General features: G+C 40.9%; 1 protein-coding gene across 2 annotated transcripts in view; it reads right to left on the bottom strand.

The window, feature by feature from the left end:
• CUL9 (cullin 9) overlaps positions 1–27182 on the bottom strand; it is a 2881018-nt gene that overhangs the window by 1307274 nt on the left and 1546562 nt on the right. For both annotated transcript variants that reach the window (XM_044060287.1, XM_044060293.1), the window contains exon 21: positions 8061–8246. In XM_044060287.1, coding sequence (XP_043916222.1) covers positions 8061–8246 — 186 coding nt within the window. The remainder of the gene's footprint in view (positions 1–8060; positions 8247–27182) is intronic.

The following is a 27182-nucleotide window of genomic DNA, read 5'->3' as shown; positions in this document are numbered from 1 at the left end:
GGCCATAATGGCCAAAGATGCAGAAGTGTATACCTTCTTACCCCATCTGTCTATCATAGGGGGTAGGGTTTTTGGCAGTAGTAGTCTTAATGCCTTTGGGTCCCTGTGAAATGGGTCTTAGGATCCGCAGTAGGATTCTTAAAGAGGAACTTGTGAGAGTCAGGTACTCTGTAATACCCGTTAGGTTTTCTGGGTGCTGGAGATAGAGAGTCAGGGGCCAAGCTAGACTCCAAGAAGGCATCATCTACAATGTCCAGTACAGGAGAAATAGCTAAAGGCCTGTGTTGAGGTAGGAGTAAGAATTCCCTAAGCCTCTTTTTTGGAGTCAGAGCAATCCTGGCTTTCCCAGCGGAAATGCACCCTAAGAGTATGCAAGGTTTCACCAAAAGAGAAATCCTCTGAAGGGGAAGAAGAGGGAATGGATTCTTCTGCATCAGAATCCTCATAGGTACATAAGGGCAACTCCTGGTCATCAGAGAAAACAGAAAGTTCAGAATCCTGATCAGAAGAATCAGAAGGAAACTCAGTTCTAGGTCTCTTAGAGGGAGAAGGGTGGCTTCCCCTGATTAGAGTAATAAGGTCTTCAGCCATTCTTATCATTTGTTTTTTAGGCACAGGGGCGTGACCATGCGGTCTGGGCATCGGTTTTCTAGGCATGGATTGAGTTTTAGGCCTTGAAGAAGAAGATGGCGTTGGTTTAATATGCAAGTCAGTAGGCCTGAATACACCCTCAGAAGCCAGTGCCTGCACAGCAGCTACGGACCCATCCAAGGTAGAGACATCCGCAGGTTCCACATTCGAATAAGCATCTCCTGGCACATTGGATTCTGAATGGGTCTCAGTAGAGGCCTGCGAATCTGAAGTAGCGGGTATCAGGGGCTGCGAAAGCGCCTCACTGAGTACTGGCGAACTGGCGACTAGCTTTGGAGAAGTGTCGTCGGCAGCTTTGGACCTATGCGGACTGTCTATGTCTATCTTTGTGCTTTTTCGGAATCCCGGTAGTTGTGTGGCTTACCGAGGACATTTCTGTATAATTGAACAGAGTACCAAAATATTTAGATGCGAAAATGAACAGACGATGAATAGTTCAAGGTTTGAATAAGGTACAAAACTGACAGCTAGGTATGTCGTGGTCTGGACATAAGCAAGGAATGCAGTACGAATGAAAATATTTATGAGGTATTTGCTTTCCACAAGAAATACAATTGTTAGCTTTTACTGACATCGGTTTAGAGCAAGAAAAAAGTTCCCCAATGGAGTAAATAGCTTAGTTGAAGACTTCGGATCTGAAACTCAAAAACGAAAATTTCAGGAGTCGGCCGACCGACACTTGCGAACTGCTTCTGCTTTGGGCGCCACACGGCAAGAAAGACTGATGTAATGGCGTCGGCTGCATTCTTTATACCCCTGACTACCGGACGGCATGGAAGATGAGACAGCAACCGACGCAGGACCCAAGACTTTGATAATCAGGCCAACTGACAGCTACCTGCAAGCATATAACCCAAATGTAATGACTGCAATAGTGAAACACAAAGAACATCTCCTTCTAGCTCTTTTCAAATTAAGAAATTAAGCATTGCAAATCTGGAAAAAACATCCCCAGACAACAGACAAAAATTCACCAAACTCCATAACCTAGCCAAAAAATGTCTAGGAGATGCACATCCATGCATCTACAATGCTCCCAAAGTATACTACTACATAAGCCCAAACAATTTTGAGCATCAGTGAACCAAGTCATAGGCAATACGGCAAAAAAATCACCACCTGATAATAGTACATTACACTTAACTAGCACTGACTTTCTTAACAAATTCTTTCAATTTTGCCCATTACCATCTCCCTCTTTAGCCACCTCCCCTTATATCCCCTCATTTACTACAAAGCCATCCTCACCAAAGCAAATTAAAAATCTCCTAATATCCCCACTAACAGCTCCAATGTTTCTGATGGAATTCACTCCTGGTTCATTTCCCTTTACAAAGGTTGTCTATTGCAAACCCTTAAAACCTTCTTTACCCCTGCCTAACATTCAACATTATACCCTCCACCTGGAAACATATTATAGAATCAATTCCCAAAACAGACTCTACAAATAACTACTATCCCATATTAAGCCAACCTACTTTGGGAAAAATACTTTAAAAAAAATTATGTACAACTAGCTCTGTGAATATCTTCAATCCAACAAAACTCTCTTCCCTAAACAACTTGTTTTTTGCATTGGCAGAAGTATCCAGCTTGTGCTCTATCTACCCTAACAGATGATACCCTCACAAACATGGGCAAGGTCAACCACAATGTTGTGTGTTTTTCCCGTTGCCACAGCCCGGGAACTCAGCCCGGAATGATGCAGTAGAGAGTTTGGCAGGGCTGCTGGCTTGCCTAACGACAACCTTCAAACGGCGAAACGAAGGCACGCCCGATCTGTCGCCACACACCAGACGCTTTAACTTGAGAATCGAATCGGGCAGACTCTAACTCTAACTGTGAGGCGACAACGCTACCGCAGCACCACCACCGCTGGAGAATATTCATTTGCTCATTTGCTTTACTTAAGCCTTCAAAGCCTTCAACCTATAGTGAGTCACCAAACTCCATAACCTACCAAAAAAATAGTTTTTTTTTTTTTTTGGCACGAGCTGAACCTGAAAATCCTCCACTGTGGCCAGTGTCCTACACTTCTTAACAAACTGAAATAAATAAATATATTGCTACTGAAGGTTAAAACAGTATTCATCTTCAAAGAATTAGAAGAGGATTATAGATATTTTTACTCACCTTAGCCATAATAAGTGACCCCGTACTACCCTGGTTCAGAAACATCCTAACAGACTGACAACTTCAGTCAAAATGCATAAAATCCCACACTCCAACTGCCACTATTAAAAGAGTCTCCCAAGAATCAGTCCTTCCCCATCCCTTGCTGTCTTTCTTCTATTTGTTTTCTCTCACTCCTAGCTCACCTTCATCACTTGCCTATCTGCCATCCTATATGCCAATGATATGGTTATTTACAGATCCCTCAACTCTTATTAGGAAATAACTACAAAAAGGTCCTCATCCAACTCTGACTGGCTAACTCCAAAAAAGTTCATTTTAAATACCAAGGAAAAAATCTACAACATTTAGGACCAAACACAAGTCTGTCAATATACGCTCCAAAAGGCACATAACAACCAGAACTTTTCAAACACTGCAACACTTTGAATACATATGTATCTGGCTCTACCAGCAAATTAGCTTTAATACCACGTTGAAGACCCCAAGTCAAGGATAAACCTCAAACTTTTCTGGGCTAGGAAATACCCCACTTTCTCGCCCCTGAAGGTAGAAATGCAACTGGCACAATTGATCTTCTCTCCCATTTTAAATATGGAGTTCCACTAACTGCCTCACCTTCTAAAACAAATCTTTCCACACTGCAAACCACAGCCAACATTTGCAAATTCACCAACACTAACATCCATGTCAGAACACTGCTGCAACATACTTACAAAAGCAAAGTGCCTCCAGTCTCAGAAGATAAAGCAAACTGGATCCTAATCTTACAGAGGGTAAAGCTACTACTAGGTTCTATACTGTTCAAGCTAAAGAATCACAAATCTATTTCCTTCGTCAATCATTTACCCATCTGTACCTCTACTTGCCACTTCAGATCCCTCACCTCCAATATAACAACAATCCGAACATCAAAAACAAAATGCAACTGTACTGATCAACGATTCTCTATCCTAGGTCCCTAAATCTGGAAATCCCTTCCAGCCTTCCTAAAAGAAAGTATTTCCTATAAAACCTTTATTTGTTTGTGTCTTTCGGCTTTTCCCGGTTAGGGGTCGCCACAGCGGAACTCTGGTCCACTAATGATTGGTAGTAGATTTTTACGTACCGGGTTACCAGCCCTGACGCACAACCTTCAACGAAGGCACGCCCCATTCACGTATGCCTCCACACAGAATACGCTCTAGCTGAGAATCGAATGGGACAACGTCTTGCTATGAGGCGACAACGCTACCGCAGCACCACCACCGCAGTTATTTCCTATAAAACCTTTATACAAGACCTCAAACACCCAAACAATTCCTATTCAAGGATGCAACACAAATGCTTCAGCTAATGCACAACCACCTTAATCTTCTTACCGATTACCTACTCCATTACTATACACCCTATATACTTCACTTTGACCCTCCTTAACTGTATACAAGGTATGAAACACTCATGTCCACTTCCCTTAGTCTTGCTCTCTACTTTTCTATATTTTGTCCTATATATTCTCATTCACCAACTCTCCTTTTTGGTGTTTTTTTACTCTGTTTATTAACTTTAAGTAAGCCCTCGTCTTCCCACAACTTTAGCACTTTTTGAAACAATGCAGCTATACTATATGAAATGTTATCCTATACTATCTATCTATTCCTATAATTCACGTGTTACTGCTTGTATTCATGAACCAACTACCAAGTTTAATATTTTTTTACCTGCCTTTCTTTATTTTTGGCACTTGAGCTGAACCTGAAAAATGCTCCATTTTGGACACACTACACTGGTTAACAAATTGAATAAATATACTGCTACTGAAGGTTAAAATAGTATTCATCTTCAAAGAAGCAGAAGAGAATTATAGATATTTCCAGGCTATCAAAAAGGTATTTTTCAATACAGGTTTAAAATGAAAAGATGAAATGTTCTTGTCCTTCATCCCTTACATACTGACCACACCTTAAAAGGTGCTAAGGCATTCGAGCAACAACATAACTCCTGGAAGACCCTGTCAGCCTGAGGACTTCTTCAAAAGACAGGTCACTTGGAATTGAGAAAGAAACAAGGAGCTGTGGTTTCACTATCACTACGTCTCTGAAGCAAAGATCTCAGTACCCTCAAAAGGCGGGTAATGGGGAAAAGGCAGGAACTGATGTTATGCAGTCACTCAAGTATGTGAGAAGCACATCATATGCAAGTCTTGTCTTGGTATACATACTCTTATAAAGGGTCCTGGTCATCCATTGTTATTCAACCTGGCTCCATGTTGGAAGTATAACACCTATAAACATAAAAAAAAGAAAGTGCACATCCGAGCAACTACAGTGAAGCTTGAAACGTAGTCTAATTTTATTAAACCATTTTTGAAAGGGAGAGCATCCCTTCCCTCTCCAAATCCTTGCTACTATCCCTGGAATTGCAGTATTTCAGAACAAGGGGAATATACTCAGATGTACTTTAATACATTTTTCCACCTAGCTATTTCAAGGATCATAACTACAAAACCTTAAACTTCCAACAGAAACCGGTTTCCTCTAAAGTGGGAATTCCTGACAGCCATCAACTCCTAAAAATATCAAAACAGTCCTCCTAATGTTTGCTATCACTGGGAGTGGGGGTTTTAGGAGAATGTGGGTCCACCTGGAGTGGGAACCAAAGACTCCTCAACTTAATTGACTGGAAGGGAGGAGACAAAGCGAACACACTCGCCAAGGCTGAATTCAATTTGTCAGACCTTGCTGTGGAGTTCTGGGGCACACACAACAGTGTGAGCAAGCAAGCTATCACACTGTCCCAAACACTCAAAAGAGCAGAAATTGAAGGCTAGCCTCCTGGGCCCACCGTGAAAGGTGAGTAGAGAATACACAATATTTGACAGGGCCATTCTTTAGCAGGCTGGGAATGAGAAGGTTTCAGCAACTACCCTGCTTCTTAGATGCCTGTTTTCACTCTGTATCAAGTTTCTTGCCTGGGATAATGAGGAGTGGGAACCTACTGTTGATCCTGTGTGGGTTACACTCCACATCAGCAATCTTACAAGAGATTAATGGAGAGCCTTGAGCTTACGATCAGGTAAGCCTCAAGCTTCTTCATTCTTTGTCTGGTACCTACATTAAACTGTGAGCAGCTGTGACACTCACATTCTGCTGGTGCAGGTCTTGGCTAGTGATATGGTGACCTCAAGTATACTTGGATGTTTTTGAAAATGAATATGTGAATATTCTTAAGACTAATAAAATCAATAACCAAATTGTTTAAATGACAAAAAAAACTAGGGAGACAGAAAATGAAGCACCCCTGTAGCACAGTGTGTGATTTTATAATGGAGGAACAATATAAAGAAAATGGTGTTTTGAAGTACAGTCAATAATGGGGGTGGACAAGTGCTAAATCAGACAAAAAAACACAGAAGTGTTTGTGAACGACAGTCCATTTTAGGAGAAAGAACAGTGTGGAGAAAAATACTTTGTAAGCAGTAATGCTGTATGACCTACTGAAACTGGGATACTGGAGCTCTAGTGCAGGTCAGGATTTCAACATCATCGGGAAAGCGTGTAAAACAGTGGAGGACTGACCACAGATCCTGGAGCTACTGCACAACAGAGAAGAAAGGTGTGTGCGCCTAGCCAGCAATGTCTGGATTAAATGTCTTCAAAAACTACCAATTAAATGCACAAACCATACAATGGACTCAGGGTAACTCCTGATTGCAGGCTTTTATATTATTTTTAGTTTCAAGGATTCCATAAGGTCAAAAGGTACCCAAGTTTTACATTTAAACATTTCTTAAAAATGTGAAATGCAAAGTTGAGGGTGCTGCATCTTTATTTTACTTGCCATAAACAAATGCATTTGACCTTGCTAATTCTCTACTACAGCAGCAAGAAAATGAAAGAAAGTCAAAGTCATCATAGAAAACTGAAGTGAGGCATGTACTCTTCCAAGTAAAAGAGTGCATACATTTTTTGTGCCAAGATCAAGACTGCAGAAGAGGAACTCAACACTGACCCATTGAAGAAAGGCAAGAAGAGCTTTGAAGAAAGACCTAGCTATTTCAAGTGGCAAAAAAGAGCAGAGTGATTTGGCCTGACCGCTCAATATGGACATTCCCTAGATTGTGATGTTAGGGGGCCAGGCACAAGAATTAGCTAGAAGAATGTTGCCATAAAGCTTCAGTTTTATCATAACCTCAGAGAAGATCCAGAAATTCTGGACACTTTCTTGCTTCAAATCTTCTTTGCTGGAGCCAAAGCTCCCCAGTCCTATTAAGTACATTCTTGAACTTCCCAACATTGAGACAGACTTTGAAAAAAATTAACTTTCAAGCTTCAAATATTTTTCTGTCAAGAAAAACTTACCAACATGAAGTATTGTCATACTTGGATGCTACGAAATATTTTATCTTATTGTAGTGTTGAATTTTTTTCTTTCTCTGCATCAGAATGCTTCTAACACGTCTATCCATTATATATGTTCCTGACACAGAAGCAGGTAGACTCTGCTGGCTGAAGCCCATCCTGCCTTTTTACTGTTTTTGAAATACTGCTCCATCACATTCATCCTCAAATTTAGATGCCAGAGCTAGAAAATTTCTTATGAACTAATACACACAACTTATACAGAGGTATGCACATTTTTGTTTATTTAATGCTTCACAAGTGCTCATATTTTTAGATAACAGATGAATCACACACATTATGGAAAATGTCTTGGCAAAAGGTCTGGTTCCCTGAGATACAGGGAGAAAGCCTTAGCTATGACCCAGACCACTTGAGACCGATTCGTAGCCTGAGTACAGGAACTGCCAGGCAAAGAAGATGGGAAAGAGTGGCCAAAAGCAGCTCATCCATCCAAAGGGAAGGGGGTGGTAAGGTTCACTGCAATGCAGACAAACAGCGAAGAAAGCAGTGTATGGTACATGCTGCATTAGAGGCCAAGGCCCATGAGAAAACCAAGCATGTCCATATGGTTAAAACTTTATGGACATGAGTAGAAAAACACACATGGCCTACAGGGGATGGTGCAGCATGTTCTTATGGCAGGGATGGGTTAACACGAAAAATTCCTCTTGGCTGCCTGTGTGACAACTTCACCATGAATGGTTCTAGTGTTGATGATGGAGAAATGAATAGCAGTAGCTAGATGGTCAGCATGCAACAAGCCAAAAAAGAAAAAAAAAATCACAGTAACAGACATTTTTAACCCAATACAAGTCAATATATGTAGTTAAATATTCAGAAATACATCACAAAATTGTGCTATATTTTTATGACAGTTACATATAATAAGCTCACCTGATTTTGGATGTGGTTTCAAATCTTCAGTCTCTACTCGGCTTGTATCTACATGTACTAATAAATGGCAGAGTCTTCTAACCCGTGAGTTAAAGATAGAAGCATGGCTCCTACATCTCATACGACCCAATGAATTCTCAAAGTATTCACTTAACAGCCAAGACAATGGACTTAATGTTGTACTATCTGCCCAGAAAAATAGAAATGAATTAGTATGCAAAGTAGTGTCCTAATTAGATAATTTTAACAAAAACAATCAGCAGATGTGACACTAAGTGATAAAGTTTTAAGCTGCTGTGAGAGGGTCAGTCTCAATAGCTAATGGAATACTGTATTATTTATTTTATTTATTTGCATTTGTTTACCGGGATGGTTCACTGGGCCAAAAAGTGCCCATTTTCAGTGGAGGCCCAGGGAGGAAAAACTCCACATACAAAAGAAATTTAAATATAATCACTTTTTCTACATAAATAGAGATAACTTAAAAAAATAGACATACAATCTAATAAATTTCTAGCTAGAATAACAAAGGCAGTATACACTACATATGAAATATACAAAGTACAATACATCATCTGCTTTGGATACTGTAGCGTGAAAACAGCAACAGATAGTTGCATAAGTGTTAAGCAGAGGGGAGAAAAAGTTAGTGGAGACCAGGTGGGGGAAGATGCTCTGTAGTCATAGCCACATGTACATTGCCATAGGGCTAACAGATGCTGTTTAAGACACTTTTTGAAGGATATGTGATTGGAAATATTTCTGACAGAGCTGGGTAGGGAATTCCAAGTTTTAGCAACGGTACATGAGTAAAGAGATTGACAAACTGCTAGATAGGGTATTTGCACATTTAGAAGGAAGTGATTTTCAGATCTGAGTTGTCGGGAGGGCTTATGGAGAGTAAACAGGGAGGTGAGGGATGGACAATTGGAAGGTTTGGTAATGATACTGTGAGCTGTGGTTAACTGCAAGTAGGTTAGGTGATGGAGAAGTTCGAGCCATTTTAGTTTGCATAGGGAGATGGAGTGATGGGACGAGTAAGTTTCGTTGGTAGCGAACCTGGCAACCTTGTTATAAAAGGACTCGATCTTGGATTTTAAGGAGCTTTGAATGTTAGTGAACAAATAGGCACTGTATAAAAGTTAAGGGAGCAAATAGGATAGTGCAAGAGTTTGTCTAGCGGTGGGTGTGAGGTATAGTTTATGCTTATAGAGGGTGTCTAGTTTCTGATGTTTTTTTTTTATGCAGTTTTGGATGTGTAGATCGAAGATTAAGTGTTCATTTATTATAACTCCTAGAAGTTTCGTTTGTGAAATTACATGGCATATCAGCAGGTGATGCAAGCATCTTTAGGCAAGAGTTCTGTGCCAAGATTAGGATTTCAGAAAACGGTGCATACGTATTATCGCAACCACATTCCAGCATCACTACCTGATATTGCAATTGTAGCAAGCGATACCAGAATATGTATGTGTCTTACTTAACTGTAATCCATTTCAAAAGCTCTTCTCTAAATGCTTTTAGCCAAAGTGATTTCATTTCTGGCTTACAAAGTTTTGCCTCATTGTGATGTTACAGACCGTTCTCACCTGCTTTGTTAAACAATTATACAGAAAGGCAAAAATGGCATGGGAAAAAATTTTAAACACTTGTAATAAACTTAGTTGGTGCAAAAAAAGTTTGCAGTCACATAAATGTTATGAAGGATAACAGATTGGGATTTCACCAACAAATTTAGGAACTGATGAGCCACTTCTTTGTACAGAAATGTAAATGCCTGTGTAACTGATGTCATGGATTTAAAAAGTTGGTTGAAATAGGTAGCATGGATGAATGGGTAAAAGTCATTAGGGTGTTATCACACTCACACTTGCATCTTTCTCTGCCCGACTACCCTCAAGAAAAACAGACAAAGTAAATATATTTATCGGGTAGAAAGGTAGAAAGTAGTGATTAGCAGGAGTGTTATATTCTCGTCATTACAAACTTTTGACTAAACTGACCGTCAGGACTACGGCTTGGAAAACAGCTGTTTTTCCTGCTTGGAATGTGGTCGCGATAATATGCAAGTACCCAGAAAATATACACAACAGCCCATCAACAGAGCACACACTAATCACATTAACACACAGGCAGCATGGTGCATAATGTTATTGGTGTGGTGCAAGATTTCCAAGTTACATGACAAGATATCAGTTAGGTATTGTACAAAGGGAAAAATAAGCAGCACCAACTATGAACGAAAAAAAGGATTGAAAAATCACTGAACCCACAGACATTGCCAACATACTGGCAGACAGGTTCAGTGCAAATTTCTCCCCTCCCTCCCCCCCAAAAGGAGAAATATCTATCCCACCAGAGTCTAGCCTCCCAAACATCTCAGATGCCCAGGTGAGAGCTGCTCTCTCTAAAGCAAAAAACACAGCATCAATGGCACCGGACGGTGTCCCCGGCTGTGTGCTACACGAACTCAATGAGGAACTAAACCCACACATAAGGCTGCTGTTTAATCTTAGCCTTACTACAGGATACGTACCCAAAGAATGGCGTACGGCAACTGTGGTCCCACTCCACAAAGGCGGTGCTTCTACGGACCCTGAAATTACCGCCCCATAAGCTTGACGAGCCTTGTCTGCAAAGCTATGGAGAGGATCATAATGGAACTCATAAATAAAGACATTGGGGACCTACAGACACTGGATCCTACCCAATTTGGCTTTGTCAAGGGCAGATCCTGCCTCTTGAACTTGGTCGACTTTTTCGAAACAGTCACTAAGGCCATTGATGAGGGTAAGGCAGTTCACACAGCCTACCTTGACCTAGCAAAAGCATTCGACACAATACCCCACTCGGGCATCATAGAAAAGCTCACCAGCTTGGATGTAAACCCATATGTCACAAGATGGGTTGCAAACTGGCTCAAGGACAGAACACACAGGGTTAGAGTTGCTGGTGCCATGTCAGACTCTAAGCCGGTCACAAGCGGCGTCCCACAGGGCTCAGTCCTGGGCCCCCTCTTGTTCGGCATTTATTTTTCTGAAGTGCAGGCAAACATAGGGGGATTGTGGCTGACAAAATTTGCAGATGACTGCAAACTGGGCACCATAATTGACACTCCATCAGACACAGACATCCTCCAGAAAGGTCTCATAGAAATGGATAACTGGTGCCAGAGCCATGGCCTTAAGCTAAATGCCAAAAATGTATAGTCATACCCTTTGGGAAAAACAAGGTAACCCCTAATTACCACATAGGTGGTAATCCATTAAACACGGAAGAAGTTATCAGGGACCTGGGGACCCAAGTTGACAGTAACCACTCTTTTGACACTCACATTGCCAAAGTGGTTAGGAAGACCTTCTACATTGCCCACCTGATCATGAAGGGATTCACATCCAGATCAGGAGAGGTCATTGTACCCCTGTACTCTTCACTTATCAGACCAATGATTGAGTACAACGCCCCATTTGGAATGTACCTTACCCGACACCTGCAGCAGTTGGAAAGACCCCAAAAGTTCCTCACCAAAAGGATAAAGGGGCTCAAACATATGTCATACGATGCCCGACTGAAGAAACTCAAGCTCTATTCAGTCGCATACCGTCTGCTCAGAGGTGATCTGTGCCTGACATACAAGGCCATGTCCAACCCGGAATTAATGGACATGCTCCACCTCAAAAAATCCAAATCCACCAGAGCCACGAGAACAAGAGACTTAAACCTCAACACGGATATAAATAGGACGTGCTGGAGGGACAGATTCATCACCCAGAGACTCCCTACACTATGGAACAGAATCCCAGTCCATGTGAGGCAGAGCCCCTCACTGACTCTGTTCAAGAGAAATCTTGACGAGTGGATGGGAGATCGTAGGTTTACCCCGGGAATCATCTCTGTATCACTGCTGGACAGAGGCACAGCAAACAAATGGGTATAGTATTCTCATCCTAAGGGGTGGTGAAAGCCACACACACTCTGGCTAGGCTTATAAATGCCCTAGGGCAGATAGCCTAGTATGAACCTATGAACCTATTACTTTGTCATGGTCGAGGGACCGGTGCTCTCCAAAAAACTTCAGTGCTATGTCACATGAAAACCTGAGCTCATGACAGGGCTTCATCATTTCCTTACATTTCCCTTGGTGAATAGGTCTGGGATGAGAAGTCAGACAAAAAAATGGCTTGCAGAAAGAATTTCAGGACTAAAAAATACAACAAAAAACCTGCTGAAACAAAGGATCCAAAAATGAAAACTGCCTTTAAGGAAATGGAAAAGACCTCACTGGCACTCACACTGGAGAGATGGGGTCTGAAGAGAGAGACAAGTCAGCAAGCAAAGGAGAGTATTGCTGGAATTGAACTCATCCTCAAGTCTTGGTGAGTACCTTCATGAGGTTGACCCTATTTATCAAAAAAATTTACCAAGATGGCACTGATACACAAACTATTTTACATAGTATACATCACAGACAGAAGTTAGTTAAGGAATAAAAAAAAGCTGGGTGTACAACACCCAAAATAAAAAAAATGCCCAATCCTGTTAGATGCACTGGTGCCAGGAGTGGAAAAAATTACAATACAGAATCTTCAAGACATGGAAACATTCCTACAATGGGACTAGGCCAGGCTATGGGGTGGGATGTCCCCCCACCGGTTGTAAAATATAGTAGTCCACAAAAAAACACAAAACTGATAGACCAAAAGAGAGACATATAGATGCCACAGTGGACTATTGAGGATAAGAAGGGAATCATGTACTGCCACTATTATGCAAGAAGCCCAGAATTTCCAGACAGAAAATATACCAAAAGATTAAGAGAAAAATTAGAGGAAAGAAAAATACTTCCACAAGAACAACTGTCAGAAGTTTCAAAGAAAAATTTGTGCTCATTAATACAATAGATTTTTGAAAAACATTACACAGACCAAGAAACCTGGGCCATTTGGAAAAAGAAGCAACTAAGGAAGTGTGAAAATATAAAGAACACACTCCAGAGACACTTGAAAAGTATAAAAAAGAAATATGGACATCGGAAAGAAAAAAACAATATGGTGCAATATTTATGCAAAGGAGAAAGCCAAGTTAATCAACAAAAAAAGCAACTCCAAAGATATTTGAAGAGAAATACAGTCAAAGGCATTCAGTTAATAACCAACCCCAACTGTACACGGCTGGCACTCTCCCTGATGACCTTAGCGACCATTTACTAACCTATATTGTAAAACATAAACTGGTACAAGCACTCAACTCTCCTTGTTAATAAAGAGAAATTAATAGTAGGCACTAAACAGCCTATAATTGCAAAGTACCTTGCTAAGGTAAGGGAAAACAGCTCCTGTACTTTACAAAAAAAAGCACCAAACCAGGCATGTCCAAGGGTCAGCTTCCGGTGATTTCTCCTGTCCACCTGATGAATCTGGGCATACTGGGGCAATGCAGCAATTGCCTCATGTACACAGACAAACCTCTCCTCCTACCACCCAACACTACAACCTGTGAGAGATGCACTTACATAGCCAAAATGAAAGCAAAGCTCTCTCCACCCAAGATTGTGATAGACAGTCAAGAGGAGAAGGTTAACACCCACACTACACCTCAAGCAACACATAGCCCTTCTAAACGCACACCACCAACACCCACATATAGCAACGCTAAATCCACATATGCAGAGGCCCTTAACAGTAACCTGCCCAAGCAACAAGGACCTCTGAAGCTGAAACGCAAACAAACAACAATCACAACCAAAGTGTCACATAGTTCACACCACCAGTGTGCCACCCAGCAACAGACCCTAAGGCAAGACAATGTACCTAACACTTTAGTCATAGGTGACTCTATAGTCAGACACACTGATGTCCCTCTCACCAGGTTGAACAAGGAGAAATGTCAGCTGCCTGTCGGGTGCCAGGATCTGCCAAATAACGCATGCACTCAAGTCACTCCACAAGTACAAATATGACTGTCATTGTCCATGTTGGAGTGAATGACTTGAGACGTACCTCCCTGGACTAAATGAAGAGAGACATGGAAGAGCTCTCGGATCATGTGGCCCAGGCAGATATGACCCTAGCCCTGAGTAGCATCCTGCCTTCGCCCAGAATACCACAATATAAGGACAAAATGACTGACTTCAACAATTGGCTAAGCGTCTGGTGTCATTGAAAGGGGATCCAGTATCTGTCTGCCTGGGACGACATGATTGACAGACCACGATGCTTTGCCAGAGATGGTCTGCACCTGTCACCCCTGGGATTCTGGTTACTGGCTAAGGCTCTTGCCACCCCTCTAGTGCCTTTTTTTAGGCAAAGGACAAAACCACCACCGTAACAGGTACAAGCATGCAAAATCTGAAGGTAATACTACTCAATGCTAGAAGTCTAAACCTCAAAATGCACTCTCTCGAGGCACTCCTAAAAATGGAGAACATCTATATCTGTGCAGTAACTGAGACCTGGTTCAAGGCTCCAGAGAGCACCCCTGCAATACCAGGCTACAACTCTTACCACACTTCGGCCACCAAACCAGGACCGAAACACTAAAGGTGGAGGAGTGTCAATATTCACCAAGGATATTCACACCACCAGGCTAGTTGTCCAACACGACGCGTCTGAAATTCTCCAGGTGCAACTAACACTAGGTAAGACTGCAATCCAAATTGTCCCCCACCATACCCCAAGATTCTCACTACACCTTTCTAAACGTACTGGAAAATATTAAGATAGAACGAAACATCCTAATACTGGGTGATTTTAACTACCCTGCCATTAACTGGGAAAACTACTCATGTACCAAAACCTTTGCCCAACGGTTCTTGGAATTCATAAATTCCAACGCCCTGGATCAACTAATCCATAGTCCCACAAGGGGCTCCAATATCCTAGACCTGGTCATTACCAACATGGGAAATCGATGCTCCACATCTATGGTCACCCCCTCGTTAGTCAGGTCTGACCATAAGCTAATCACCCCTAACATCCACATCCCACCCCCCAGTAAGGAAACCTTCATAAAAAACTTCTCCAATGCCAACTTCATGCTACTCAAGTCAGAAGTGACAAACTTCATGACACCCATGCAGACGGGAACTGAAAGTTCAACTGCTGAATCCTACACTAAGGCACTGTACGAACACATCCACTCATGCATGAATTGTGCCATCCCAAATAGAACCAAGATGCTCTCATCCAAAAAAAGGAAGCCAATCTGGTGGTCCCCTGCCATAAACAAACTTTACAACAAAAGGAAGAAACTGTTGCAGAAAAGAGGAAAATCCCAGGATGCAAAAAACTCCCTTACCAGCCTCAGTAAGAAACTGAGATCCCTCATAAAATCCTCCAAAGCTAGTTACGAAAATAAAATTGCCAAAGATTTCAAAGACAACCACAAGGCATTCTATAACTAGGTCAAGAATCTAAATGGCAATGCTCAGATCTGCTCTGAGCTAAAACAGAATGGCATTAAATATACTGATCCCAAGGATATTGCCAATATCCTGGCAGATCGATTCAGTGCCAAGTTCACCCCCCTCTCACCCCCTAAATGATCCATCTCAATACCGGAAGATTGCCAAATTCCGGTAATAATGGCCACACGGGTAAAAAATGCACTCTCCAAAGCTAACGGCCACACGGGTAAAAAAACGCACTCTCCAAAGCTAAGAATACAGCATCCATGGAACCAGATGACATACCGGGCTGTGTACTACATGAACTACAATATGAACTGGCACCTCACCTAAGTGTCATGTTTAATCATAGCCTCACCTCAGGTTTCGTGCCCACTGAGTGGCGCAGAGCTACAGTTATCCCACTCCACAAGGGGGGATCCACCTTGGATCCCAGAAACTACCGTCCCATCAGTCTGACAAGCCTTATCTGCAAGGCCATGGAGCGTATTATCATGGAAATTATAAACAAAGACATTGCCAACCTTCAAACACTGGACCCCACCCAGTTTGGGTTCGTGAAGGGCCGATCTTGTCTCCTGAACCTGATTGACTTTTTCGAATCAGTCTCCAGAGCCATGGACAAGGGTAAGGTGGTCCACACAGCTTATCTAGACCTTGCCAAGGCCTTTGACACCATCCCCCACTCTGGAATCATAGATAAACTTACTAAGCTGGGCATTAATCCCTACGTCACCCAGTGGGTTGCTAACTGGCTTACTGATAGAACCCACACTGTAAAAGTAGCCAACTCCAAATCCAGCTCCAGATAAGTGACAAGTGCAGTACCTCAGGGTTCAGTCCTGGGACCGCTCTTGTTTGGCATCTACTTCTCTGAAGTACAGGCCAACACTAAGGGAATCTGGCTAATAAAGTTCGCAGAAGACTTCAAACTGGGAGCCATTATCGAATCCCCAAATTATGTGGATACTCTACAAAAGGGCCTTACAGAAACAGATGCTTGGTGCCAGAGCCATGGGCTCAAGCTCAATGCCAAGAAATGTATAGTTATATCCCCTTTGGGAAAAAAACATGTATCCGTGAATTACCATATAGATGGCAGTACACTAAACACCAAAAGTGTGATAAGAGACTTAGGGACACAAGTGGACAGTGGACTCACCTTCGATAACCACATCGCCACAACAGTCAGGAAATCCTTCTATGTGGCACACCTCTTCACTAAGGGCTTTTCATCCAGAAAAAAGGTAGTCATTGTCCCACTGTACTCATCCCTCATTAGACCCATTATAGAATACAACGTCCCGTTTGTTAAGTACCTCTCAAGACATCTGCAACAACTGGAAAAGCCGCAGAAATACCTCACTAAAAGAATCACAGGCCTGAAGCAGATGCCCTACGCTGACGCCTTAAAAAACTCCAGCTATACTCTGTCGCATATCGTCTACTCAGAGGCGATCTCTGCTTAACATACAAGGTCATGTTAAACCCAGAGCTGTTGGACATGCTACACTTAAAGAAATCCCAATCCCTCAGAGCCACACGCTCCAGGGATCTAAACCTTGTCATCACAATAAACAAAACATGCTGGAGGGGTAGGTTCCTGACCCAGAGACTCCCCAGACTCTGGAATAGATTGCCCATACATGTCAAGCAGAGTGCCTCTTTGGCCCTCTTCAAAAGGAACCTTGACGATTGGATGGGAGAAAGGAAATTCACCCCGGGGATCACGTCAGTCATCCTGCTAGACAAGGGTCCAGGGAAGTAAATAGTGTGGGAAGAAATAGCCAGGGAATTGTTATGGCTAGGCTTGTATAGGCTCTAGAGCTGATAGCCTAGTACCAACCTATGAACCTATAAGGCAGGAAACCCTCACCAGACCAAATATAAAACACTTAGAAACGGGAAAAACTTTGACACTGTTATATTCCTAAAAGTTGACTGGTCAAAACTAAAAAAAAATCTATCATTAGAAATGGCTATAGTTCACTTTAACACTAAATTCCTAAGTATCCTTGATTCCCATGCTCCAGCACGTACAATAAAATCTAGATCAAACACAGCACCATGGCTCACAAAAGATACCACATCTAAAATCAAAACTAGAAACAGAGCCTGGGCCAGTTGGAGAGCAACTAAAGCCCCACTTGACCATCTAAAATATCAACTCAGGAATGATACAAAAAAATCTATTTTACTTCATAAAAAAAAGCTGCTGCCAAAATCTCCTACAAAAACACCAAAACAACCCTCAAAAGTTCTGGGCAGGCTTAAATCAACTACTTCATCCAGGTCATTCTACCACCCCAACCCCAGCTAACCACACCCATAGTTCCCCAGAGACCATAGATGGCGCTTATAACTTTTTCACTGAAACAATCCAATCCCTAGCAAATCAACTAAACCCCACAAACTTAAACCACACCTCTAATCTACCCATTAATCACCCCCAATTTAGCTTCCAACCGATATCCACTAATTTTATCAAAACACTTATAAAAAAAACTAAAATCTACCACCCTCGCTGCTGACCTCCTCCCTGCAGAGTACCTAGAAATAGCTGCAGATGCCATTGCATATCCCATATCTATCCTTATCAACAGAACCTTATCCGAAAGTGCTATCCCTCTCTCTGGAAAATATCCCACATCATCCCACTCCATAAAGGTGGTAGTTCTACCGACATATCCAACTACAGTCCCATTGCCATTCTTTCCCCACTAGCCAAAATAATGGAGAAATGTGTACATAAGTAACTAATGCAACACCTTACACAGAATAACTTACTATCCAACTCCCAGCATGGTTTCAGGCCATACCACAGCACCACCTCAGCCCTCCTTTGCTTTACTTATGCAATAAACCAAAACAGGAATGACAATAGGCTATCCTCCGCCCTCTTTCTTGACCTATCAAAAGCCTTTGACATGGTCAACCATGAACTTCTCATTCTTTCTCTAAAATCTATTTCCCTCAATAGGCACGCAATCCAGTGGTTCCAGTCCTACCTGACTGGTAGGCAACACATGGTACTATGGCAAGACAAACTCTCCAGCCAGCTACCTCTCACACTTGGTGTCTCTCAAGACTTCATACTAGGTCCACTACTCTTCTTTATTGTTATCAGCAACCTTCACACTGCTTATCCCTAAAGCTACCTGTATTCAATATGCAGATGATTCCACTCTGATCTGCTCAGCCACTTCCCCAATCGAACTGCAAATCCTAACCCAAAATACATTTAACACTATTGAGAACTGGCTCACCAACCAACGCCTACTGCTCAACCCCATTAAAACTAAACTTCTACTCTCCACCCCCACTAGATCTGCCACACGTTCATTCTCTGTCATGTCTAACAATGGTACCACTATCTCCCCAGATCCACACACCACACTTCTAGGGGTTATCATAGACAATAAACTCAAATTTGACCTACAGTCAACAAAACCATACAGACCATCAATAAGAAGTTTGGATCACTGTACAGAAACAAGACATTTTTAACTCCACTGGCTAGGACTGCAATTGCCTGGTCACACCTAATTTCTACTCTTTTATATGCCTCGCCTGTACTCTCAAACATCAACAAATCTTAACTAGGTAAGCTGTCCCATAGCTACAACCATATTGCCAGATTTGCCACCTATAGAACCCACCACTGCCAGAACTTGAAACAACTAGAGTGGCTAGAACTGCCCAGCTTAATTCAATTCAATCAGCTCTTAATAGCGTACAAAACTTTGTACCACCCTGAGGATACCCCCTCACGTATAAATATTATTAAGCCATATAGCAACCTGAGATCCCTATGGTCAGCCAACAAACTACCGGTCCAAACCCACAAAGCTAATAACTGTTGGTGAATCCCTGTTTGCCAACTTTGTTGGCAAAACCTGGAATTCGTTGCCCAACTATATAACCCTACAATCCTCCAAAAGTCTCTTCAAAAAAACCTTAAACAGCATCTCAAAGTGAACTGGCTTTGCCCATGTACCAACTCTGATTAAGTTATAAACTGAAAGCATAATCTGTAAATATCATATGCAAGTACGTCACCAAGCTGTATATCCAATATGACGTCTCTTGCTTTTAATTGCATCTGTCCATGAGAATTGTGAGCCCCTACTAGGGAACATTACTAAACCATTGTACATAATCACTTTGTTTTATATTTTCTGTTATCTACCTTCTTGTGTAATATACGTAAGTTTGTCTATTTGGAGCTTTTCTGTCTGGGCCCCCACTGAAAATGGGCATGTACCTAGTCGGACTATCCAGGTAAACAAATGTAAAATAAAATAAATATGGAAAATTTCACAATAAAAAATAAGATAAACAGGGAACGTAGAACAGAAGATTAGTAAAGTAGAAGTTTAAAAAAAAAGATGTTGAAGGTATGGAATCCCTTGAAGTGAAGAATTTAGTGTAGAAAGTCTAACACGTTATATCACAGCATGACAGAAAAACAAGCCCCAAAGTGAGGAGGAACAGGAGACATATGAAGAAGAAATATGGACATGGGAAAGAAAGAGAGATTTAATATGGTGTAATATTTATGCAAAGGAGAAAGCAAAACGGAGCAATACAAAAAGAGCAGAACCAAAGATAGTTGAAAAGAAATACAAGCAAAAACATTTAGACATGGAAAATTTTACAATAAAAAAAAAAAAACAGGAAAAGTAGAAGAGAGTATTAGTAATGGAGAGGTTAAGGATTTAGTGTAGAAAATAAAACTCTGATAATATTACAGCAGGATAGAGCAATGGATTCCCAAATTAAGGAAAAAACAGTGGAACGGGAAACATCTGATCAATTGCCATATGAAGATACTTTGTAGTCTTCCATAAGAAAACAGTACAAACATTCAGTTGGAGTAGCACACCAAGGGAAGGATTAGGAAACTATGGCAACTCTGACACTGTCAATGTTGTGGAGTGATAGGCCAGTGAATTCCCATATGAAAGAGCAAAGGATGAATTACAATGAAACTGAAGAGAATGTGGCACAGGAGGATGCTCTGGAATTGTCTATAGAATGCCCGCAGAAAATGGAGGATAAAGAATGTGCTCTCAGTTTAGAAGGAAATGATCTAAGAGAAGAGTTGCTTGATTTAAGAGAGATGAACAGACATATCAAGATCAATAAAAGAAATAGACTACAGAAAGTCAGTAAAACCCAAAAAGTTAGAAGTTTGATAAAACAAATGAACAGTAATTAGGACTGTCCATAAAGATTCATGCAGTATAACAGACGTAAATACAGTAGAGTCTGGAATATCCAAACTAATTGGGACTTAGGGTAGTTCGGATAATCCAACATATAATTGAATCGGATAAAAAACTTCCAAAATCTTGTTTTTTTTCTGCATGCAGGAATACACTTTTCAACCATTCAGCGATTCCAATGGACAGTAAAGAATATTTTTCACACATGAGCTGGCGACAAGCTCAAAACACATGCTCAAGCAAATGTGTATAATGTTTACATATTCAGACTATGATTTTTGCCTACCCAAAAACTTTGGAAGGCTGGTTCTGTGTATACCAAGTCTATTTCCCGTTCTGAAGGAGATATGGACCCCTTTGAAACTGATCATATGTATAGATCTGCAATTGTGGCACTGCATACATACCTGCTGACCTCACAAGACCCAAATGTAATGAAAGTTTTGAAACATGAGGAGAACAAGTCTAAGAAGACTTCCCTACTTAGTTTAGCAGAAGCATATCGGCGTCAAGCGGGAATGCAAATCAAACCAGAAGTAGATAAAAAACAGACAGTAACTGAATGTGCCAAAAAGCAAAAGAAAGACTATAAGGTGAAGGATCAGATGAGAAGGCAAGAAATTTGGAAAACACATACATACAGTTGCAAGTATGGAAAACTCTTGGAACAATCTCATGTTGATCACAACAGAATGCTGGAATGGTTAAGGAGTGGTGAATTTAAACCAAAAAATGAAAAGTTGATGGTGGCAGTCCAAGATAGTGGACTATGTACACTTCGGTTTACAAAGTCCATTGAACATGTGGAAGAAACAGACAAATGCAGGTTTTGTAAAAAAGAATTGGGAACAGTAGCACATCTTGTTGCTGGCTGTGATATAATAAAGGCAAAAAGAATGTATACTGAATGGCATAATAATGTGGCAAGACTGTTGCATTGGGGATTGCGCAAACATTATAACACTGAAGTAGCTGAAAGACACCAGAAACATAAGCCACAAAGCCTTATAAAAATGATGACATTTACATCACCTGTGATCACCCATTACCAACAGTTCAAAAATAGATGTCAGAAAACCAGATAGAGTAGTCCATTAAAAGAAGACAAAAGTGGCATTAATCACTGAAACTGCTTCACCCAGTGACTACAGTGTCTTACTTACAGAGAGAGACAAAGTCATAAAATACCAGGATTTGCAGGCAGAAAAGAATGCAGTGTGGAAGGAGGACATATACAGACAGCTGCAATAGTAGTAGGAGCATTGGGTCTTATAAAAATAATTTAAAATCATACTTAGCTATGTTATTGATGCATGTAACTCTGTACGAACTGAAAGGAGTCACTACTGGGCACAATTGCGGGTCCTGTGAAGAGGACTTCTAGCTAACATCAATGGATGAAACAATACTAATTTCATGAACTTTAATCATGCTTTGACTTAGGAATAGGGCCCATTCTCATCATGGTACTAGAAACCCATTAGACTTGGAGAAATTAAAAAAAGCATTAATGGATAAAGGAGTGCTTATAGATGAATAAGGTACACCCATACCTCAAGTGTCAGATTTTTGCCTATTTTTTGGTCTGTTTCTCATAACAAAACTGTGGGGTTTTGACATCACCGATGACTGAATTCACTAAATAATGACATACATTTGCGTTTCAGACTTCATATTGTTCATAAAATGCATACTAATACAAACACTGCTATTGTAATATTTAAAATCTGTCCCTATTTATGGGTCTTTGTCCTCCCATTATTTTAAGATTTGTCCAGATTATTTGCGCTAAGAGGTTCAGATATATGGCTATGCCCTACACTAAACAATTACACTACAGTGACCAAGAAACAGTGGTAAACCACTTTGCAGTTAAGCCACGCTGAAGGACAAATTATTATCCATGGCATAAAAATTCAAATGGGAGATATTCCAGGGTGACTCGTCACCACTGCTCTTTTGTCTTGCCCTTAACCACTAAACTGTCTACTTAACAGATTAGGTCATCAGTCTGGGGCAGGAATGTGACATAAAGGAACCTGAGCAGGAGGGAGTGTACAAATATTTGGGAATTGATGAAAAATGTGAACAAAACTCAGTAAGGAATATTTCAGAAGACTGTAATTAATATTGAAAACAGCCCTGGCATCTAGGAACAAAGTCCACTCTGTAAACCAATTTGGTCTTCCTGTTCTTTCAGTTTTGGGGTGATTTCCTGGCCCCAAAAATGATCAGCTGGACAGGAAAACAAGAAAAATGCTTCATGCTTAAATGGTACATAAAAATATCTGTGTATACCAAGATTACAGATTCCTTATTCTTGAAGAGGCATGGATCACATTTATTTATTTATTTATTTGCAGTTGTTTAACCAGGATAGTCCATTGGGCCTAAAGAACCCATTTTCAATGGAGTCCTGGGGAGAAAAGCTCCACATACAGATTATACAAAGATTATATTCCACATACAGATTATACAAAGGTTATGTTACACACATAGCTTATATGAGAAATTGAAGAAAAAAACATTGTAGAAATTCTGATTATAAGTTAGAAAAAAATATCAACAAAAACAAGTGATACAGGCATAACAACATTTTTTTTTTTTTGCTAAAAATTTCAGGGTACAAATAAGTTGTAGTATGCTAGGAGCCAGCATGAATTTGCTAGCTGGGATTTGAGAAAAAGGAAAGAGAAAAGTATTGGGATTAGAGAGTAGGTTATGAGGGATGTGAACAGCAGCATTCCCAAGAGGATGTTAAATGAGAGTGCAGAGATTTTTTAAAGGATGGCAGGCTTGCAATTGTACGAATGAAGGGGGGAAGGGAGTTCCACAGGCGTGCTAATGAGAAGGACAGGAGGTTTTGTCCTGGAGTGTGTAGGGGTCTGTAAACTTCTAGGAGGTTTTGATTATTAGATCTTAGAAGTCTTTGAGTTTTATGCATTTTAAAGGTAGTAGAGAGAGAGGGACAGAGGGATGGCTGGAAAATGAGTTTATGTGCATAGGTGAGCTGAGTGTAGTAGAGGTAGTTGGGAAGCTCTAGCCAGTTGAGTTTATGGAGAGGTTCACAGTGATGGGTGGATGATTTGTTACTGGTGGCAAATCTGGCTATTTTATTGTAACAAGATGAGAGCTTGGTTTTCAGGGAAGATTGTAGGTTTATAAGAAGAGGAGCACCATAGAGAAGGGAGGGAAGGAGAAATAGAGTAATTTTGGTAGTTGAGGTGAGGAACCGATTGTGACGGTATAGCAGGCCTAGTTTTTGGCGAGTTCTTTTTATATTTAGTAGGAGGTGGGCGTTGAATTTGAGCTTGTCATCAATTTGGACTCCTAGTAGTTTGGTTTCAGATACCAGCTCAAGAGATGTGTTGTTTTGGCTGGTGATGGAGAATAGAGATCTATCCAAGTTATGAGTTTTGGAGGGGGTAAATACTATAAGTTTAGTTTTAGCAGCATTGAGTACAAGATGGTTGTCTTTCATCCATTGTTCTGTGGTGATGAAGGCATCTTGGGTAAGTTTTAGAAGAGTTGGGATGGATGAGGCAGCACAGATGATTGTTGAGTCATCTGCATATTGAATAATGTTTGCAAGGGGGATAGAGTGGTAAACGTCATTGATGAAGATATTGAAGAGGAGGGGGCCTAAAATAGAACCTTGTGGAACACCTGTAGGGGTGTTGAGGAAGGAGGAGGTGGCTTTTTTCAACTTGACGGCGTGTTGCCTATTGGAGAGATAGCTAGTAAACCAATGGAGGGAAGAAGGGGAAAGGTTTAGGTTAGATAGCTTAGTAAGAAGTAGATTATGAGAGATAGTGTCGAAAGCTTTAGAGAGATCGAGTCGGATGGTAGATATAGTGAGGCCAGAATGTCTTGCTTTATTCACGGTTTCAAGGAAGGATAGGAGGGCAGTCATAGTACTATGATGGGGTCTGAATCCATGCTGTCTGGGAGTTAATAGATCGTTGTCCAGGAGATGGGGAAGGAGTTGTTGATGGATACATTTCTCTAGGACTTTTGAAAGGGGAGAGAGGATGGCGATGGGACGGAAATTGGTAATATTAGTACTGGTACCACCTTTATGTAGGGGAATGATGTAGGCTTTTTTCCAGATTTGAGGAACAATACTTTCTTGGATGGAGCGGTTAATTAGTATGCTGATAGGGAGGGCAATGGCTTCTGCTGCTATGCTAAGGAAGTATGAGGGAATGTCATCTGGGGCATTAGTGCATGGTTTTAGTTTTTTCAGGAGTTTTTTTATGATGGATGTAGGAACAGGTTTAATGAAGAATGGTGGGGGTGTGGAGTGAGTGGCAGAAGTTGGAGGGGGAGAAGCATGATGAGGGGTGGGAGAAGTCTGAGGAGAAGTGGAGGTAGGGAAAGGATTGTTATTTGAGAAAGAGGAGGTAAGTTTGGAGATAGAGTCTATGAAGAAGGAATTGAATTGGGTAGCAAGATCTGTGTCTACATTTGGGCAAGGGATAGGGTTTTCTGTGGTCCCGTGTTTTAAGAGGGTAGTAATACCCCTCCAGAATTTTTGAGGGTTAGTTTTGTGGTTACTTTGCAGTTGGGTGAAGTAGTAAAGATGGTCTGCAGAGATAAGTTTTTTAACTGAGTTACGAAGAGTTTTGTATTCATTGAGGGAAGATGTAGATTTGTTCTTTTGATATTGTGTCCAAGCTTTGTCTCCAAGTCGCATGGTGGTTAGGGTGTTTATAGTTAACCAGGGGGTGGACTGTCTTTTTATTCTTTTGGTTTTTAAAGGAGCATGAGTATTTAGAAGGTTTAGGAATGTGGTATTAAAGTGAGTGATCGCATCTTCAAGAGGTAGAGTTTTTAAGGGGTACATGTATAGATAAGCAAACATAGGACTGCATAAATATCTGTTGACCTCTCTAGATCCAAACAGTGAAAGTTCTGAAATATGTAGAGAACAAATATAAGATGACTTCCCTGCTTAGTTTAGCAGAAGCATATTGGTGTCAAGTGGGAATGGAAACCAAACCAGAAGCAGACAAAAATCAAGCATCAACTGAATGTAAAAACAAAAGAATATAAGAAGGATTAGATGAGAAGACAAAAAATGTTGAAAAGGCATAACTATAGTTGCAAGTACAGAAAACTTGTGGAACAACCTCATGTTGATGAGGATCTGACACAGGAATGGTTAAGCAGAGGTGAATTTAAAACAAAAGATGAAAGGTTAATATTAGCGGCCCAGGACAGTGGAATATGTACACATTGTTTTACTAAGTCCACTGAACATGTGAGAGAAACAGGCAAATGCAGGTTCTGTAAAACAGAACTGGAAACAGTTGCACATCTTGTTGTTGGGTGTGATATACTAATGGCAGAGGGCCTGTATACTGAAAGGCATAATATGGCAAGACTGTTGCACTGGAGATTGTGCAATCATTACAATACTGAAGTAGATAAAAAGTACTGAAAACATGAGCCTCAAAGCATTAGAGAGAATCATACCTCTCAACTGTACAGATTTTTTTGCAGAATGTCTAGATTTTTGCCTCATAATTTTGGTCTGTTTTTCATAAAATTGTGGTTTTCTGACTAATCAGTGGCAAATCATTAAAGATTGAACTTAGAAAATAATGACAGACATTTAAGTTTCAGACTTCATACCCTTCAGACCCACGGTGGTGGTGGTGCTGCGGTAGCGTTGTCGCTTCACAGTAAGACGCTGTCCAGTCCGATTCTCAGCTAGAGCGTCTTCTGCGTGGAGACATGCGTGAATGGGCGTACCTTCGTTGAAGGTATTGCGTCAGGCCTGGCAAGCCAGTACATAAAAATCAACTGCCAATCATTAGCGGACCGGAGTTCCGCTGTGGCGACCCCTAACCGGGAAAAGCCGAAAGACACAAACTTCATACCCTTCAGAAAATTCTAACTAATGCAACACTTGTTATTCTATCACAGTTCTATGTTTGCAAGAGCAATATTTAAAAATTTATATTTTTGGGGCCTTTGTCCCACTTTTATATATGGCTTTATCCAGATTTCTTGTTCTAAGAGGCAGAGAGGTATGATAGAGATTAATGAAGTTTATATCACATGGGATCACACATTACCAACAGTTCAAAAAGTAGATGCAAGGAAAACAGATATAGTAGCCCATGAAAAGAAGACAAAAGTAGCATTAATAAATAAATAAAAATGCTGGCAGGCAGAGAGTTTCACAGGCACAAATCACTCAGGTGATGATAAACCAAAGGTGTATTTAATGATAAAAATCCACAAGAAAAACAAATATGTGAGCGCTTTCGTTAAACAAGTGTTAACTTCATCAGACACCATTAAAATGTAAGACAGCCATTTATATACATATAAAAAACACTCTGATTGGGTAAGCAAAGAGAGGCAGCTAGCTAAGCAACACTGAGACAGAACATTAATTAACCCCTTGATGACTGTGTTACAGTTGAAACTGTTGCATTTTAAATACAACTAAAACTTGTAATTAAAAGATAAATTATT

The sequence above is a fragment of the Protopterus annectens genome, chromosome 1.part0 (assembly GCF_019279795.1).
Source record: "Protopterus annectens isolate FY-2018-M chromosome 1.part0, PAN1.0, whole genome shotgun sequence".
In the NCBI taxonomy this organism is placed as follows: domain Eukaryota; kingdom Metazoa; phylum Chordata; order Ceratodontiformes; family Protopteridae; genus Protopterus; species Protopterus annectens.
Note: the sequence above shows the minus strand (reverse complement) of the source record. Positions and strands in the feature narration are given on the sequence as shown.